This window comes from Pteropus vampyrus, unplaced genomic scaffold, assembly GCF_000151845.1.
Source record: "Pteropus vampyrus isolate Shadow unplaced genomic scaffold, Pvam_2.0 Scaffold337, whole genome shotgun sequence".
NCBI lineage: Eukaryota > Metazoa > Chordata > Mammalia > Chiroptera > Pteropodidae > Pteropus > Pteropus vampyrus.
Genome location: NW_011889118.1, coordinates 1,449,347 through 1,468,342, shown reverse-complemented (window position 1 = coordinate 1,468,342; position 18,996 = coordinate 1,449,347). Strand labels below are relative to the sequence as shown.

General features: G+C 52.8%; 1 protein-coding gene across 1 annotated transcript in view; it reads right to left on the bottom strand.

Annotated features, from left to right (window-relative positions):
* Positions 1 to 649: 649 nt before the first annotated feature.
* TKT (transketolase) overlaps positions 650 to 18,996 on the bottom strand; it is a 24,522-nt gene continuing 6,175 nt past the window's right edge. The window contains exons 2-14 of the mRNA XM_011378389.2: positions 16,011 to 16,128; positions 15,099 to 15,212; positions 14,169 to 14,266; positions 10,032 to 10,223; positions 8,278 to 8,396; positions 6,598 to 6,791; positions 5,676 to 5,840; positions 4,348 to 4,504; positions 4,081 to 4,211; positions 3,274 to 3,357; positions 3,072 to 3,165; positions 1,622 to 1,744; positions 650 to 935 (exon numbers count right to left, since the gene is read on the bottom strand). Coding sequence (XP_011376691.1) covers positions 760 to 935; positions 1,622 to 1,744; positions 3,072 to 3,165; positions 3,274 to 3,357; positions 4,081 to 4,211; positions 4,348 to 4,504; positions 5,676 to 5,840; positions 6,598 to 6,791; positions 8,278 to 8,396; positions 10,032 to 10,223; positions 14,169 to 14,266; positions 15,099 to 15,212; positions 16,011 to 16,128 — 1,765 coding nt within the window. The 3' untranslated portion in view covers positions 650 to 759. The remainder of the gene's footprint in view (positions 936 to 1,621; positions 1,745 to 3,071; positions 3,166 to 3,273; positions 3,358 to 4,080; positions 4,212 to 4,347; positions 4,505 to 5,675; positions 5,841 to 6,597; positions 6,792 to 8,277; positions 8,397 to 10,031; positions 10,224 to 14,168; positions 14,267 to 15,098; positions 15,213 to 16,010; positions 16,129 to 18,996) is intronic.

Sequence of the window (18,996 nt, the reverse complement as noted above, 5' to 3'; positions counted from 1 at the left end):
GCTCAAGAAGCAAGGCCCAGAGACGTACATTTTAGCAAGCTGAGGGGAGGCAGTCCTGAACACTCAGGATTGAGGATGTCTGGTCTGTGGTCGAGGGTGGGAGCTGGACCTTCTTGTTTAACTTGCCACCTGCAGCTCTGATGCCAACCTGAGGGTCACCTTCTCCCCCAGGATGGAAGCTGTCCTGTGTCCCTCTGCTTCTCTGAGATTACTAGTTAAGAGGACAAGGCAAGGAGCAATGACAATAAGCAAGGGCACCTCCTCACCCTGGGAGACCTGAGGCAGGGCTGCAGGGCCTTGGGGGAGGTGAGGCAGCTCTAAGGGGGCTTGGATAGCCCCTGGCCGGAGGCAGCTTCCAGCCTCCCTGGGACTGGTGGCTGAGGGCGAGGTGAGGGATTTGGGTTTGCAGACTCTGGGCTGGAAAGCAGATTGTAGTCCAATGTCATCTGGCAGTAATTGGGAGGCAGCAGCAGTTGTGGCAGTTGAGGCAGATGCTGGGCCCAGGAAAGGTGGCTGCAGAGGCCTTAAGACACCCAGGTTCTGGCCCAGAGCCAAAGGTACCAACCTTCCTCCCTCTCCTTTCTACCCTTCTTCCCCAGAACCAGCACTGGCCACATCCATATCAAAGAAAAAACATATCAGGGGCCGCTTCATTTTTCTCAAAACATATATTTACCTCTCTTCTCAGTACATCTTTGAGCACCTCTGCCAGAATCTCTCCGGAATGTGCAGAACCCCCACCCCACACCCTGTAACTCCCTAGGCCTTGGTGACGAGGCCTCTCACAGCTTGTGCGATGGCATCCTTGTCAATGCCGAACATCTTCAGTAGTTCAGCTGGCTTCCCGCTTCTTGGTACCTGGCCAACAGCCAGGCGAGTGACAGTGACGCCAGGCTCGCCCACTACTGCAGAGGACACCGCTTCACCTATGCCACCTGGGCAAAGGAAAGGAGGTGAGTCAAGTGATTCAGTCTCAGAGTAAGCAGTAGGTGCGTCCCCTGGCCCTCTGCCAGTCTGAGTTTACTCCCTAACCCAAGGATGGTAGAGATGGCATACGCACCAACCCTTCCCCACAACTGCAGCCACAGAGGACATCACTAATCAATAACCACACTTATTTTCTTTCCATAAGCCCACATGTAGCCTCTGAATCATTTTTAACACCATCTGGTGAGTAGCTGTCATTAATGGACTAGCATCTACACTTGACCTAAGAGTCTAGGCCCATCACCTCTCCTGTGAGAAGGTGGTATGAGAGGGTCGCTTTGGGAAGGACTCATGAAAGACAAATTCTGTGTTGCTTTCCCAGTGTGAATCTGAATAGCCTTAACTTTCAACTACTTCTGGGACACAAGCCACCTTTTTCACTCTTAGCAATGAGATAAGAATCCCCACTGGCTTCCTGTGGGGCAAGGACTGCATGGGGAATTCCAGCAGCTGAGAGTTCACTGGGTCCCAGGCCTAGCTTGAGGCCTAACAGGCCAAGATCCAAATGCTCAGAGGGACAGCTCTCCGTTTCTTGGGCCATAGCTGCCCTACTGGGGCTGGGATGTCCAGCACTGTGACCCGGGGCCCCTCCCTGACCCATGTGGCCCTGGCTTTCTGGCCCAGGACCTATTACCTTCGTAGTAGTGGTCCTCCACCGTGAGGATCCTGCCCTTGGTAGCACGGGCACTGTCAAGAATGAGTTTCCGATCCAGGGGCTTGATGGTGAAAGGGTCCAACACTCGGATGTTGATCTTCTCTGTGAAGGTAGATGCAGAGGTGTAGCTGAGGGGAATGGGCTAGGTGCTGTGGGTCTGCCTTTTGGTGGCCTTTGATGGGGCCCCTGGGAGGGGGCCCGGCTGGTATGTCCTGAGAGCTGTCATACAGCTAAAAGCTCAGTTTGTGGCCTGTCCCTGTCCCAAGGAGGACCAGCTGTCCCCTTGTTCCCGTTGTTGGGCTTGTGCTTGCCAACCCCCCATGGCTTGCCCCCTTCCTGTTTATGTGTGGTTCCCATGTCCTCTGGCATTCTGCACCCACCCACCTCCTCCTGGAAGCGTTCCTTGGTCTGTTTTAGGAGCACCTGGTCTTAGCGAAGAGAGAGGAGCACCCCTCTCTCTTCCCTCACACCCTGGGGCCAAGGAGCTATTGACCTTTATACTGTCAAAGAACATTAAGTGGCATATGTGTAGGGCCTGCATAGCTTTCCTTCATCCTCCTAGATGCCTCTGAAGATGAAGGGGAAGCCAGAGGGACGGCTCCAGGGTCTGATCTGAAATAAGCCATGAGCTCATGGGGTGATGGGGAAGAAAGCTGTGGCCACAGGCAAGCATGAGGGTGAGGTGTCAGGTCAGGTGATGACCCAGCAGAATAACCTCAGAAGGCCAACTCAAGTCAGTTATGCCTGCTTCACATCCTCCCCCTGGATCTCCATCCCTGCTGGGACCAGTTTTCTCTGGCTTCTCCAGCCCATCTTGCTCCTGCCTAGCCCTTCCTCCAGGTCCTCAGAGCCCTGTACATGCCATTCCTCCTGCCTGGGTCTCTTCATTCCCCTCTTTGCTTATCAGTCCTACATACATCTGAGATCATATTCCTAAGGATGCCCATGTCCACCCTCTCTTTCGTGCTCAGCATGGATGAGACGTGATATCTATTGTGATTCTATTGTAGGGGAGGCTAATGCCTGTCTCCGCTACAGTGTCGGTAGCTAACATTTGTAAGTTTGTGATGACAGTAACAACACCAGATCACATTTACTAAGTCCCCAGGACAGTATCTCCATTTTATGGATGGAGAAACTGAAACTGAATAACTTATTTAACTAGTGCTCAGCTGAGTGGCGACCGAACCCCACTGAAGCCCAGGGCGTCTGATCTGACTGCCATGCTGGGGCACCTCAACTCTAGGGCCATGGGGCAGGGACTGTGGCCACTGTAGCCCCAGAACTTAGCATCATAATGGGCACGTAGTAAGTGCTTAAAAGGTGGCTTTTATTTTTCACTATTATCATTTAATTAGGTAAAATTCCCACTCCCAAGACCTAGTATGTAGTCAGCTCCCAAAGACTGTTTGGGTCCCTCTCTCCTCACCTTTCTTCAGCAGGTCAGCAGCAGCCAAGGCCTCATGTAGGGTTACCCCAGCCCCGATCACAGTCACCTGGTCATCTTTGCTCTTCAGGACCACCTAGAGGTGACACAGGAGGCCAGTGAGGCTCAGGTACTGGTGGCCTGGGGTAGGCCCCAACTTTGGGCTCACTCTGTGAGGTCTCACTGGCGCATGAACTACACTGACCTTGGCTTGTCCTACTTGGAAATCCTCATTGTTGTTATAGATGATGGCATTTTCTGGGCGGCTGGTCCGGATGAAGCAGATGCCCTGGAACAAAACAATAACTGAGGATTACAGGATGTCGCACATTCAACCTCGAAGAGCAATCTTTTTAGAAAGGCTTCACTTCCCACTTGCAAACAAACCTCCTCTACCCCACTGTCCCCACGGAGGTGTTTGTCAGTTACCTCATGCTGGCCACTCCCCTAGCACGAAAAAGGACTCGTTCTCTGCAGCATGCACTGCTCCCAACACTCCTCCTGAGTGAGAGCCACCCAAAAGCTTTGCCAGCCCCAAGCCCCAGGTGGAAAATGAGTTTTCCATCAGGAAGACTGGCCTCCCAAGTGGGGTTGCTCCCCCAGAGTGCATCTGGCATGCCCCTAGCCCTCAGGCAGAGAACTGGAACCACAGGGTACTCTGGTCTATGGAGCACGGCTCTTGGTCAGGACCATGTTGCTTAGCTCATTTTGTCTTGGTGAATCCAACTCAAGGAGGCCAGAGGGGCATCAACTGCCAGATTGGCAGGGGCTACCTGGGTTCTCAGCGGAGAGTGTGATAATCAATTAGCAATGTCTGCCATGAGGCAGGAAGGGTGGTGTGTATTTTGTTCTTCCTAGTCTAACTTCTAACTATAAACATCAGGGGCAAGCTCAGGCGATACCACTCTGGGGCAGTGAATGATCAGCTCTGTGCCTGCATGCTGGCCTCCCCTGCTATCCCTCTAGGGAAGAGCTAGCTGCCAGCAGAAAAAGGAACAGCTCTGTGACTAACCTTTGTATTGGCTGCTAATTCCACCGCCTTCTCTGTAGATACCCCATCGCTTGGGTAAAAGACAGTTGACATGGGGACCGATCGAAACATAGCCAGATCTTCCAGGGCCATCTGAGAGGGACCGTCTTCCCCTGTGGTGTGGGAAAGGACATGCTGAAGTAAGACCCCATCTGTGGAATGGAATCCTGGCCCCGACTCCCCTCACCGCCTGGTCCAGAAGGCCAGGGAAGCTCCAGTTGTAAACATCCTGGCCTCGATTCAACTCACCAATGGACACACCGCAGTGGGAGCCGCAGAGGTTGACATTGCTCTCGGAGATGGCTGCCATGCGAATCTGGTCGAAAGCCCGCGTGAAGAAGGCTGCAAAAGTGCTGCAGAAGGGTATGGCCCTGTTGCGTGTGGCACAGCCCACGGCGATGCTCACCTGGGGGTACAGAAGGGAGAGGGTGGCCAAGGAGCCCAGAACCCCTTTTGAGGGGTGGGGGGCAGGGTCGTCATCCTAGTAACTGTTAATTCTCCTCCCCTCATGCAACTGATTTCTATCCAGGCATGTACTCCACAGTCTGTTTCCAAACACGGAAATCCTTCAACTTGAAATAACCATATCAAAAGTTCTCTTAAAATTATTGTCCTGGGGAATTTTTTTTCCCCTAGAAACAAGCAAAAAGCCTTTCACAGAGCAGGCTACTTAAGTTTGGGCACGGATGGTCCAGCCTCTGCAACTACCCCCCCTTACCACTAATCTCCCTTACGAGCCCCAAGGCCTCTGCAGAGACCAGGCCTCCCATCTCCTCTGTCTCCCCACAGAGGCTCCAGCCCCAAACCCCTCGCCCAGAAGCAATTAGTACGGCCTTTGGTTCCAGATCAGCTAGAACCAATTGGTTTCAGAAGAGGCCTCCACAGCCCTGAAACCCACTGCTGACATGAGTGAGCCCTCCTTCCCTAGCACCTAGGGCCTCCCCAACCCACAAACCCTGCTAGTCTAATCTGGACCCTCCAGCTGCCAAGGCTAGAAACCAGAGAGAGAATTTCAGGTTCAGCTGAAGAACTGTGAAGCCAGAAGACTCCAGAGAGATCTGTAAAGGCCTGCAGACCCAGCTAGGGTCCTTAGCCAAGAGGAGCAGATATTTCGAAAAACAGGACGAAACATCATTCCTGACAAGGGGCTGCTTATTCGACTGTGTGCATGTCAGGAGTCTAGACCTTGTGCATAAAAGGGGTTCAGCAGACTTGGCTGCTAGGCCCATCACATTCAAGTCTTCCTCCTGTGCCCAGAGAGCCCATTCACCACCCCTGGCCTACATGTAGTACTCCTGTGTGCACCTGCACTCTGTTCAGCTCCTGTTTGCACACTCGTTCAGTACATTTGCACCTGGACATGACACATCCCCCCCTCAAATTATATTTACTCAAAGTCAAGGGTCAGTGCTGGGTCCTAGCTATTCTGGAGTCATTTGGGTGGGCTAGCACACAGCAGTCACCTGGCACTCCCATCGTAGCGGCCCAAAGGAGCAAAATGGCTTTGGCCCTGCCCCTGCTCCCCTCAGACCTCTGCCCCAAAGCCCTGTGTCTACCTGCTCACACCTGGCACCCACCATGTTCTGCTCGGCAATGTAGCACTCGATGAACCGATCTGGGTGCTCCTTTTTGAAGATTTCTGAAAAGGTGGAATTCTTGGTGTCCCCATCCAGGGCGATGATGCGGTCACTGGCGTGGCCCAGCTTGGCCAGGGCCTGCCCATAGGCCTTGCGGGTAGCTATCTGTGGAGTAGAGTGAGAAGGCTGAGCACTGCTGTGGGCATGTGTGAGGTGTGGCCTAGAGCCATGCACAGTCTCAGGGGTAACATCTTTTAGAGCAGAAAAGAATGAAAATTGGAACAGAAAAAGGAAGCCCAGTAACACACGACCCTGTGGAAACTTAACTTCTGTAAGGTTGCCAGGAACTTCTACAATGAACAACTTGGAAGTCCTTTGTCCTCAGCAAAGCTGTGGGCTGTCTGAGCTGCAAAAGATGTACTAACACCCCCACTTTCCCTCCCCTGTGACAGGTCTGTGAACTCACCCTACTATGCATGGTAATACACTGAAAGTGTGGGAATCAGAAAGCCTGATGCCAGTTGCATTGATGGGTTCACCCAGGGGAGGGCCCTGGAGTAGGGCAGGACTGCCCAGCCTTTGCCAGGCCAGACACAAAGGAGTCCTGAGCATAGGCCAAGGCCCCGATGGACCAGGGATGGGAGACTCAGAAGGTGTGGCTTTGATCCCAGCAGCCAGTACCTTGCTGTGTGACTATGAGCAAGTCCCTTGCCCTCTGAGTCTCTGCAGGTAAATAATTCCAGAACTGGCTGTCTCCATGAAGGAACTAGCAGGAGCAACATCTCAGGGTTCCTCCTCGCCCTGTACTAATCGCTCTCCTCCCTTTCCCTGCCAAGAGTCGCATCTTAGCCCTAGCCTTGGGGAGCCAGAGAACCACAGCCACCCCACCCAGCTAGTCCAGAAAAGCAAGGCCTGACTTTACCTTGTCCCCGACTTTGTAGCTGGGTGGAGTGGGCATGCGGATGTTGGTGATGTCTACCGAGGGGGCGTCCTCCTGCGGGGGAGTTGCCAAGATCTTCTTTTTGCTTTGGATCTGGCTGTGAATTTCCTGGATGATCTGCTCAGCCATGTTTTTGGGGAGAGGCTTCCCATGCCAAGACTCCTTATCTTCTATTCCTGCAGGTCCAATATAGGAGGACAGAGGGCCAGGTAAGACAGAAGCTCCCAGAAGGCCAGGAAGGTGCTCAGAGGAACCCGGCCCTCCACCACTGAGGGCAGGCCAGTGGAAAGGGAGGAATGGTGTCATCGCAGTCAAGCGTGGCCCTGCACTGGACACCACAAGTTGAGGAAAGGAGGGTCCTGGTACCAGGACACCACACCACATGTCTAGCCTAGTCCTCCAGCAGCTTACAGAATAGGAATGGGAACAGGCATGAGCAGACTGCCCTGTCCCATTCTACGCTGTTGCCTTCCCAGCCCAAGCCTGCAGAGAGGGATCTGCTGTAGAAATCACACTCAGTTTGTTGAACAGGTCGGGATCCTGGCCATCAGTAGGGGAGCTGGGATGTGGCTCAGGGCAAGCACTGCCAAGGTCACCTGATACATCAGTGAGTCACAGAGTGGGCCCTCTACTACCTCCACGGTTAATGTCCCTCGCCTCCAAGGTTACCTCAGCTTGGGCAGAGCCAAGGACTGATCCTCCCAGCAGCTCTGCAGACCTCCAGGGACCCCAGAAGCTGCAAGCTTTCTAGATCCCATCTGGTGGTGTCAGGCAGCAGCACTGAGGCCATGACATCCCAGAATCCTCTCCTAGATTTACCCCCTCCAAAAGGCTCCCAAAGCCGTGCATCTTCTCCTACATTGCAGTGAATGTCCTCAATTACCAAGTCCACACAGGGAGAGGAAGTTGTGACTCCCAGGCAAGCAGGGGGACAGCCAGGGCATGTGCCACAGTAAAGCTGGCCCAGGGCCTGCAGTTAGGCCCCCTAGTGTCACAGACTACCTGTGTCTCTGAGCAAGTTCCCGACTGCTTCTAGCTCCATTTTCCCACCTTTAAAATGGGTCAAGGCCATCCCAGCCTCAAGGTCTGGAGCCCGCACCTGTGGGCTAGAAAGCCACAAGCCGGCATGGCTCTCATGCCTGACACGACCACTATCTTCCAGACCCACCCACACAGTCTTCTAAGCACTTTTCTACTGCGTGAGATGTCCTGCTCGCTCACCTCTAGGGAAAAACCCAGGTCTTTTCAGGTTCTCCTAGGGCTCCCTGTCGGCCCTTCAGCTCAGGACAGACAGCTGGAGCCATCAAGGATGCTCTGGAAGTGCCAGCCAAGGAGGGAGTATGGGGGATGGTCTTACACCAGGTTCTTTCCCTGACATGCTTTCCCCAAGCCCCTCCTCTCCTCCTACCTACACATGCCCCTTAGCCAAGGCCAGCCTAACCTGGGTTTGAATCTTGGCTCAGCTATGTTGACCATTGAGTCACTTCAGGGGACAGTCTCTTGCTCCCCGTTCCCCAGTCCTGGTGTACTCGCTATGGCAGCAGAGGGATGGTGCTTCCCTAGATACAAGATCTCAGAGACATGCCCCACCCCACCCTCTCGGTCAGCTCCAGAACCCAGCCCCAAGCGTAGGAGTGGGGAGGGAGGCTCATGCAAACAGACCTGAGATCCCTCGACCCTTGAAGGTCTTGGCAATGATGGCTGTTGGCTGGTGTTTGGCCTGGCCGAAGGCCTTGCACAGTTCCTCCACGCTATGTCCATCCACGATGATAGCATGCCAGCTGGGGACAGAGAGGTGGGAGTGAGGAGCAAGGGCCAGGGGCCCGAGGACCCTGAGGAGGGTCCCAGGGAAGGTCTGCCCTCACTCTACCGCACGGCTGCAATCTGGAAAAGAGCTGGAGGAGTCAGGAAGTCTAAAACATTCCTGTTTCCAATCTGGGTTTTATTTTCTCTTTTCAAATTATTTAACTTCCTCTTGTTTTCCCTGAACAGATTTTCCTCCTCTCTCCTAAGTAATTCAAAGCTTAGTTCATTTATTGCATCTTTTATTCCTGACCTATTCATTTCCTACTGAAAGCTGCTTTTGGGATGATGTACTAGGTTTGGAATCTGCTATTAGATATTTGATGAATTTTTTGGCCCAATTTTCATTTAGGGGAACATTTGATCACTTCACAGATGCTGGATGTAGGCTGGAAACATTTTTAAAAGAGCCATGCTGTCAAATGTCTAGGGGAAGGAGCCAGTGCAGGGCAACCTTTCTCTTTAAGGCAATCCCTTCTAGGACTCTTTATGGCACATTAATAATGAAAATAGCAGCTAACATGTACTCTGTAGGCACTGGGCCAAGCACAACACACGACCCATGTGTCTCACTACAACAGGGGGAGCTGTTACCACCTCCACTTTACAGACAAGTAAACTGAGATGCTGAAGGTAGAATCACCTGTCACAAAGCAAGTTAGTGACAGAGCCAGGACTTAAGGAATCTGCCTTCAGAGCTACAGGGTTATATAGACACAGACCTAGCTGTCAGGGTCATATACTCAACTCCCCAGCCTGATGTGGCCTTGGCGAAGTCCTTGAAGTACTTTATGGCTGTTTCCTCTTCTGCCTAACAGGATACTTGCTCTCTTTACTTTCTCTCTCTATAAGGTCAGCCTGTGTAATTGGTATTGCAAGTCTATCTCGACCTTCCCTGGTCACTGACTCATCTACAAAGGGCCCTTGGCCCTCAGGGCCCTGCAGAACTACAGGCCAGAGTCCTCCACAGTCTTCTCAACCGAGGCTGAGCCTGGAACCTGGGTATCTTGGAGCCCTAACTGCAGAGCAGCTTTTATCTGGGGCAGGGGAGGGACACTGAGGTGAGGGCCCCTCTGGCTGACACCCACCCAGATGGACCTTCCTGTTTTGTAACACGTGACTCTGAATTCACAACTTTCAAGGCCCAGGGGGTAGTCTGAAAACTGTTTCTCCCATCTCACTAGGAAGGGGTACTGTTCCTCTTCCACAGGCTGGCTGGGGCTGGGCACAGGAGGCAGCCACCTGACTTATGTTCAAACCCCTATGTGTCCCTTAGCCTCACTGAGCAAACTTGGTTCACACTGTGTACACCTCCTCCCCCTCCCTCAAGAACAAGTGAGGATGTGTGAGAGAACGTTATGTAAAAGCTCTGAGAATTAGGATGCCACACAACCACACAGACAAAGGAACTCAGAAGTGGGCCTTAGCCTACAAATTCATGAGGTAGCCTGGGCTGCTACTTTAAGTCCAAATACCCAAAGTCTGAAATTGTGAGTCAAACCCTGAAAAAGGGAGACTCATTAGCCTCTGGCTTCAGCCCTCGTACCTGCCCAGCTTCTAGCACAGATGGCTCCCATGCTGTGAGGGTGCTCAGGCCACAGCCTTGTACATACCCGAAGGCCTCGCAACGCTTCTGGTAGACATCCAACTGGTGCTGCAGCGGGGCAGGGTCACTCTGGCCCAGGCGGTTGATGTCAAGAATGGCGACGAGGTTGTCCAGCTTGTAGATGCCGGCGAAGGCCATGGCCTCCCACACAGAGCCCTCCGACATCTCCCCATCTCCCAACATGCAATAGACACGGTAGCTGCAGATGTGGGGAGTGGGCGTGAGGCTGGCACCTCTCACCTGGGTCACTGTGCTCCTGGCCTGACCCTCCCAAGGAGCCTGACCTCTGGGTGAAGCAGCAGCCACACATGATGTGCAAGGGTGCCATCAGCTCCCTGATGTCCACCCCAAGCCCACACCCTGAGGACATGGCTGTGAAGGAAGCGGTCAAGAGCTCCAGAAAGTACTGGCTCCCAAGAAACAGAGCTCCAAGATGACAGCAATCTGGTCAGAAGATCCGGGGGCTCAGGGGTCGTCAGGACACAAGGAAAATGAATGTTCGTCGGGGCTAACTGCTCACGGCCGGCTGCAGGGGCTTGAATTGCCTGCTGCAGGGATGTGCCCACTTCCTTCTACCCTCCCCCAAATCAGGATTGTTGGGGGAGCCCTGGGACTCTCTGGGTGGGCCGGAGGGAAAGAGACCCTTCCTGCTCCAAGGAGCTGGGCTGGGGCAGCTGTGACGAGTGCCAGGCAGCACTCTAGGGGAAGAGGCCTCAGGTGAGGAATGAGCATTAACTAATGAGAGGACTCGAGAACTGGGCTCGTGGCCTCACAGGATGAACTCTCCCTAGTGGACCGATGTTGGTCCTTGCCTAAGACTGGAGCTGGAGCTGGGGCTGGGGCTGGGGCTGGGCCTGGGCCTTCTCCTGCCCTCAACACAGGCAACTGTGATTGTTTCAAAGGTGGTATGACATGGCAAAAAGAACACTGGCCCCAGGGAAAAGTAAACCCTGGGAGTTGAGGCTAGAGTCAGGGAGACCAGTTCAGGAACTGACAACCCACCCCCACATTACCATCCCCTCAGATGTGAGGGGATGGCTGAGGGGCAGCAGTCACAGGTATAGAAATAAGAACCCCATTCATGGGCTGGCATGTGGCATTGAGGGGCTCCTAGGGGCTATGGCAGGGTGCTGGGCCCTGTGCTGAGTGACCCTCTGAGGGAGGTAGGGAGGTAAGTGGAATTTTATTCCTAAAACACACAGAAAAGGAAACAAGTTGAAAGGTCAAGGGACTTGTCTGAAGGTCATGTGTAGTGGGGGGAGTAGCTGAACAGAGATTCAAACAGATGTGACTACTCAGCCCAGACTGTCCACTCCTTGATGTCTAGAAATGCACGCAGGAGGAGAAGCTGCAGGACTTGGAGACTCCCCTTTCTTCTGCCCAAAGAGCGAGGCTGGTGCCTGGATGTGGGCTCAGAGGGGATGCACTGCCCTGCTGCTGCAGAAGGATATAGCTCTGGAGCTGTGGCCTAAGAGCTGGCTGCACCTGAGCAGTTGGGGCCTCCAGGCCTCCTTGTTGTAGGGCTAAAGCAAAGGGAGCTGGAGAAGGGCTGGGGACAGCCATGGTGCTGTCAGCATGACTCAGCACCTCAGCAGGCCAGCAGGTCAGGGAAGGCTCTGGCTTCCTTCCCTTCTGTGACCTCTGACAGGCCAGACCACTGGTTTCCTGGCCAGGAGAAGTTCCCAGGCCCCACACTCAGAGGCTTATCCGAAGCTGCATCCTGCAGGGTGCAAGGAAGTCCAGGGACCCTGGAGGGCTTGGGTCTAGCACAACAGCTCCCAAAAGTGACCAGCTTAATGCAGCTGAGCCAGAGAGGACTCTAGGGAACTGGACCTCCCCAGAAAGCAATTCCAAGGAAGCGGACTGGCTGCCTTCCCAAGCGTACACCACTTCCAAGGAAGTTAGATTGGGGCTAAAAGCAGAGTGCCAGCACCTCAGCCTTTGAGACCTGCCTCTTTGGGGCCAGTAAGCTCAGGTCAGGAGGGTGTCCTGGGGTCCTGAGCAAATACTAGGGAGGCTTATTATCAAAGGGGCCCCACAGAAGCCGGGGCTCACCCTGAGGCTCTGAATTGCCCAAAGCTGTTAGATTTAAGGTGGGGGGGGGGGTAGGGGGCAGGGGTCGGGGCTGCAAGTGTCCAGTCATGAACTAACGTGAAGAGAAGGGACCCTAAACAGGGGGGCAAAGTTTGTTGCAGAGGTGTCTGAAAACTTCCTGAAACGTCCAAACACAGAGGACTGTGTAAACTGGTTGCAGCAGATCCATAAAACAGAACATCATGTAATCACTAAAACTAGCTCCTGACAGTTACAACATGAGAAAATGTTCATGATGTTTAGGTTTTTCTAAAAAGAGGAATGTAAATGTGTATAAATATTAGGATTCCAAATTTCTAAGTTTCTTCTCATGATAACATGGAGGAAATGATACATTAAGTGAGATTTAAATAGGGGAGTGGTTAATCATAAAGAAAATGTTAATTTCTTTTTAATGCTATTCTGTATATTTCAAATGAGTAGATAAAAGAGATATAAAAGTGAGCCAATTTGCTGTACACTCCCTGTTGCTGGCTGGGGGACATGCCTGAAGGTTGGATCTGCTCTATCATGACACTACTTCCTGGAGCCTGGCATGGCCTGATAATTCTCTTGATGCCTCTGCCACTCCCCTCCCCAGGGGGGCCCAGGCTCTAAACCTTAGCCAACCCCAGCCGCTGGGAACGGGAGTTAGGGAGTTAAACTCCTTCTCCATACACTGGCTTGTTCCATTATGTTAGGGTCAGGAAACGACCCTTCACAGGGAATTACTTCAAGCAACTGTAGGTACTAATTAACTCACATCTCTGGTTCTGTGCCAAATAAAATACTATTAAACATACACCCCATTCTTTGTGACTTTCCTCACTTCACAGTGAATCACTTCTGGGTATAGCTGGGCCTGGCCCCAAAGCCCAGTGAGGGACTGAAGAAGGCAAACGTGTGCTGGCAGGTGACACTGGCCTGAGAGGTCTGGGACACCTCACAGCCTCGGCTCACCTCCTGGAAAGCAGTCTCTGAAGCCCCTTCCCCTGCACACAGTAGGTGCTCATTGCAGTGTAGCTTCCAGTCAGGCTCCCTGAAGCCACCTGTCTTCGGTGGGCCTGAAGTCACCACCACTCCCCACTTACCGCCCTGGCTGTAGCCCTTCTCATGCCAGTGGGGTGGACTGTAGGACACTGGGGAAGCCAGGGCCACACAGCGAGGCCCTTCCTGCCACCTGCAGGCAGGGTTCCATCAGCCCCTCTTCCAGGAAGCTTCCTACTCACAGAGCTTCCCAAACCTTTGCTTCCTTTAGGCCCTTCAGAAGAGCCTGGAGACTGAATAGATTCAAATCCTACCTCCACCACTAGGTGAGTATCTTACCTCAGTCTCCCCATCTGTGGAAGGGGTAGCTATACTTATGCCACCACTCAGCCGTAAAGGGTGCTTGCTTATTAAGGTGAAACCCTATAAAGCCCTGAGCACCAAGTACAGGGCCCCAAAAGGGAATGGCATGAAGAAACCATTTGACAAGTGCTTTCCTTAAAGCCTGTAGCCAACATTCTTCCTCTCCCCGCAACAGAGACCTGTCTGCAGGCCAAACAGGGCCACAGTTGCCAGTCTTGTGGCTGAAATTTGCCTCAAGAGGTTCTCCAAACTACCAGGCACTGGAGCAGAAAGGTCTATGATAAGGTCAATCTCTCCAATGTTTGTGTCCTCTCTAGCTGACAGGTGGGGCTTAGGGATGTCCCGAGCCCTCTAGAACAGTCTTCTTTCCAAAGATATAAACACCTCAGCCTGATACTTAGTCAGATATTGGGGGACAGGGCCTGCTGAGACTTCTGGGGTCCAAGAGCCACGCTTGAGGGCGACACAGGAACTCATCAGCCAAAGCACTCTGGCTAAAGAGCACATGGTCAGGAGCATGGGCTCTGGGTTCACACCTGGTTTTGCCAGTTACTATCAAGGGACACTGGGCAGGTCCCATTACTCTTTTGAGCCTATTTCCTCATCTGAAAAGGGAGCTGGCCACGGTATTACGCACTGTTAACTCAGCTCCTGCTCAGGCAAGAGGGGCTGAATCCCTCCCCGAACTATCCAGGGTGGGGGTGGGGAGTGGGAGTGTTACCTGGCTTTGTCGAAGTATTTGCCTGTGTAAGCCATCCCACAAGCGGCTCCAAGGCCCTGGCCCAGTGAGCCAGTGGCCACATCGGTGAAAGCTTGTTTCTGTCATAACAGAGGGCCATAGTTACTCATGGGGGAAAGATGGAAGCAGCTCACTTCCCAGGAGCCTGGACTTGAGGGCCAGCCACATTCCCACCTAGACTTAGCAGTGCTGGCTGGGTCTGCAGAAGGCACAGCCCCAGGGCAGCCTCTAACCAGTGTAATTTCTCATTCCCATACAGCAGTAACTGTGGGTGTGGTTCAAATACCAGCTCTGCCCACCAAGGAGCTGTGTGACTTCGGGCCAGGGACTAGAACCTCTTTGGGCCTCCATTCCCTCATCTGTAAATGGAGCCCATGTCACCCACCTCACAGTGACTAGGAGAATTCATGACAAAATTGACAGAACATTTGGCCCTAGTGGGTACCCAGATTGGGGTGTGTGGGGGGAGTGTGTTTGATAGTTTCTATGGTAATCCATGAACTCCAAACAGGTACAGGGGCAAACTGGGCCCCTTTCCTGGGGCATCACCAGTATCCTGTGATCCTGTATTGACACCCTGGTGAACTCCTGTTCTGTGTCTGTATCGCCAGGGAGGCCCGGAGGGGAAGGGAAGCTGGGTGTTTGGTGCTTGGGGAGAGGCTGTCTCTGCAGCTGACACAGAGAACCCTAGGCTGGGGCCTCGAAAGGCCTCACTCTTCACCAGCTTGGGGTGAAGAGAGTGAGTCCCCAAAACACCCACTTCTTTCCTTCCTCAGTTTGGTGCCTTTCTCCACCTTCCACCTTTTGACACCCTTGGCTTCTCAGTGGGCACCCCTGCCCGCCTTCCAGCATGCCTTGGGAAACAGGAAGTGGAGATAGAGGCCTGTGCGGATCCTGGCAGGGTGCACTTACCGGGACAGGGTGCCCATCCAAGTCAGAGCTGATCTTCCTCAGGTTCAGCAGCTCTGCCTCGGGTAGGAAGCCGGCCTCAGCCCAGACTGCATACAGGATGGGAGCTGCGTGGCCCTGCCAAGGGATGGATGGTGGAGGGAGTGGTCAGAGCGGGAGCTGATACTGGGGGTCTGTTCCCACTTCACACTGAAACCTGAGGCCTGGCTAAGCCTGTGGGACGGGGTATCCATTTCAGGGGAGGAAGCAAGTGAGGCCACTTCCCTTCCTTTCATCCTTCTCTAGCCTGAAATTCCCATAGCCAAGGCCAAGCGGGCCCTAGGACAGGTGCAGGGGGAGCACAGCTGTGAGGCTTGCCGAAGCCAAAACCCCAGCAGGCAGCCAGCTGCCCTAATCCTTGGTTTCTGGCATGTGAGTGGACTTGGACAGACTTCTAAGCTTTCATGCCTGCTCCAAGAGACCAGAAGCCACAGAGCCAGGCCTGGGTACAGGTGGATTTCAAGAGTTCGTAGCATAGTTTGTGGCTGTGATTCTCCCGTGGGTGGCGTAGGACGGGATGCTCCATCCCAAACCCTGCTGCAATGAACTACCACTTCTGAAGGGGAAAGCTGTGGTCTAGGGGTGCTGGCACAGCACAGAAAGACGCGTGCAGAAAGCCACAAAGCCGTACCCAGGCCTGGACGCGAGTCTTGCATATCAACACCAAATGGGCAAAACACATGGCAGGTTATTTCCATTGTCCCCTATTAATTCAGTCATTTATTCCTTAACTCAGGTTAAGTTTACCAGCTAGGTCGGCACAGAAGGAGCCTTGGGGGAGAAGGCTGGAGATGGCTCACTGCCAGCATCTTCTCACCCATCCAGGGCCCACATGACATCCAGCCCCAGGTGAAGGGTAGCAGGCTGGGCTCCTACCTTGGAGAGCACAAAGCGGTCGTTGTGAGGGTTCCGGGGGTCCTGGGGCTTGTAGCGCATGGCGTGGAAAAAGAGGACAGCCATGATCTCCGCGGCGCTGCAGCATGACGTGGGGTGGCTGTGGCCCAGGAAAGAAACACGCGCATCACATGCTGACCTACAGGGCTCACCCAGCCCAGGCACAGGGACCCGAGGGTATGTGCCGCAAGGAGCCAGATAGCCACGTACTCAAGGAGGACACTGCTGGTGGCATGGGGGTGGTACTCTCCCAGGGCCAATAGTCCAGATCTTTAGTCATACAACTGAAAAATTTCTGTGCTGGACTAGAGTAAGAAAGAAGGGCCCAGAGACTATGTACAGCACAGACCCAAGCAACACCGTGGCTGGGGAGTGGTTGGTGCTGGGTCAAGCCCAGTTCTGGCCTCATGGCTCCTAGCAGCAATTACGAGGATTCAGCAGCTGAGGAGCAGTGGCCCCTCTGTGACTGACCAGTAAGTCACATTCTGGTGCAATTGTCCAGGACTCTGCTTACTTACTTGCGAGGGGCACTCTGTCCTCCCAGAACCCAGGGGTGCTAGTCCTGAGGGCATGGGCAAGGAGTAAGGGATTGAGGCTTATGGAATTATCACAAATCTCCCAGCCTCATGGGGCTCATAGTCTGAAAACCTGGGCTTCAGACTCTCCAACAGCATCATTGGGCTACTTGGTAGCTTTCTAAATGGGCATTTTGAGCCCTAGTGTAGCCACTAGGAACCATGCTTTTGTGCATAATTTAAAAGGCAAAACACAAGATCTCAACTTCTACAAATAATGATACAAAGTATAAGCATTACATCCTAGAAGTGAGACTTGTTTAGGTCTCTTAGGACCCACTTGATTTATCCAGGCACTTCCCCCAGGAATGGGACCAGAGGTTGGGGTTCCTGCTGGGACATGCTGTAACCCTTGCCTAACCCTAACTGAAGCCCTTAGTCCCAGTTTTGTTCAGATGTCAGCATGACGAAACATGCCTCCCCACTACTCCTCCATGCAGCTCAGCGCAGCTCTCTGATGCTGCCCTTTGAGGTCCTCACGCTAAAACACACCCAGCGCCAAACCTAAGGGCACATGCAACATCTGGAGTTCACACACGCCTCCCTCTTCCCTTGCCAGTCACTTCCCCCACCCCCTCCACACCGGGTTAGGGGTGAGTCACTCCCAGCGCAGACGCATTAGTAGAGAAACCCAGAACTGTCCATGCTGGTTTAGTACCCACATTCCCAGCACACAATCATCTTATACTTAACCATTTCTATGAGCTCCTGGTCATGGGGAAAAGACACTAGACCTGAAAGAGGGAGGTGAGGAAATGTAAACGAGAAACCTTTCTCTGCCTGGCAGGGACCCAAATCCCTTGTCCTCAGTGCCAAACTTCAGCTGGAGGACATCCCGGTCAACACCAGTTAGTCTGACCTCATGTCCTTCCCACCTCCAAGGGCAATCCTGTCCCTGAGGAATCCTGTTTCAAAAGTCTTGACCCTGCAATGAAAGGAGTGGAAGAAAGATGTAGGTGGATAGTGGGCCAAACTGCTCTGAGGGGAAAGAAGGGTGCAGGGACTCTGCCTGCCTTGTCCCCCTTGTGATCCCAGGGTGACGTTCCCACCTGACTACCAAGAAGGGCATCAGAGATAAATGCCATGGCACAAGCACCTTCTGCATGTGGCAGAAGCATGCCCAGGCCCCCAGTGGATGTGGAGGGAGGGTAGCCATGAAGAGACACCAGAAGTTGAAAATTAGTTGATTTTAACCTTTTCTTGGTAGGCCTATGAGGGGTTAGCCTGCTGGCCCTGTCTTCACACTTACCTATAATAATAGGTCCTTAGGGGCCAAGTATCCACCCCATTCTATCCCAGAGCTTTCATGGATCTCCCTTTGAAAAGTGTCCTGGGTAGGGATATAGGCTATGTGACTTAAGTGTTTCACCTCCCTGAGGCTCAGCTTCTTAACTTGTAAGTGGGGATGCTGGGCGGTGGTGGGGGTGGCGGGGGGTGGGGGGAGGGCAGGGTGTCTAAGAGTCCCAGTAAGATAATGCATTCAAAAAGTAACCATCTGCTGGAGGACCAGATGCCAAACCTCTCAGTGCCTCCATCTTCTTATTGATGGGCTGGGAATGTGACCACTGCCCACCCCCTGCCAAACCCTAACCATAGGGCAGATAGAAAGAAATGAGCCATGGATTGAGACAGAGCTCTGTTAACTGTAGTGCTAAGCAAACAGGAGACACAGTTACACTTAAATGCAACCTATTAGAGGACCTTCAGGCCAAAAATGTATTGCATGTACAGACTCAGGGCCTGAGCTTTTCTTGTCCTCTCTGTCCTCCCCTGGGGCCAGTGGGTGGGCGGGAGCAACTGCAGGTGGAGGCCCCAGTCCAGGGTGCTGTGTATGTCACACACTGGCTAGATACAGGTGAGGGTTGGGGTGAGGGTAGGGGAGCTGCTGGGTACTTTACCAGAGAGATGCATGGGAGTTACGAGTTTGTTTGAAAACTCTGCCTTGGCTTGAACAGTTCACTTAGGATGCCAAGTAGTTCAATCTATGAAGGTGATGCTGAGAGCTTAGAGCTAGGCCTAAATAAATCGTAAGAAAGTAAATACAGGAGTGGAAAACCATTAGCTAAGATCTAACTCGAAAATTAGAAAAATGAAGTGAGCTCAAAGACAGTAGAAAAAAATTAAAAAGCAGAAATTTATGAAATAAGAAGCTATATACAATATTTAAACAAGGCCAAGAGTTAATTCTTTAAAAAAAAAAAACTTTAAAAGAGGATCAAAAATCAGGCAAACTTCTGATAAGGCAGAATCCAGGAAAAGAGAGGGGCAATACTAGAAATTGAAGGAGCAAATAAGAATGGATGATAAAATACTGAGTGACGAGGCAACAAAATGTGAAAACGGGAAAATGTCTAGGGAGAAATAATTCACCAAAACTGACCTGAAAAATAGAA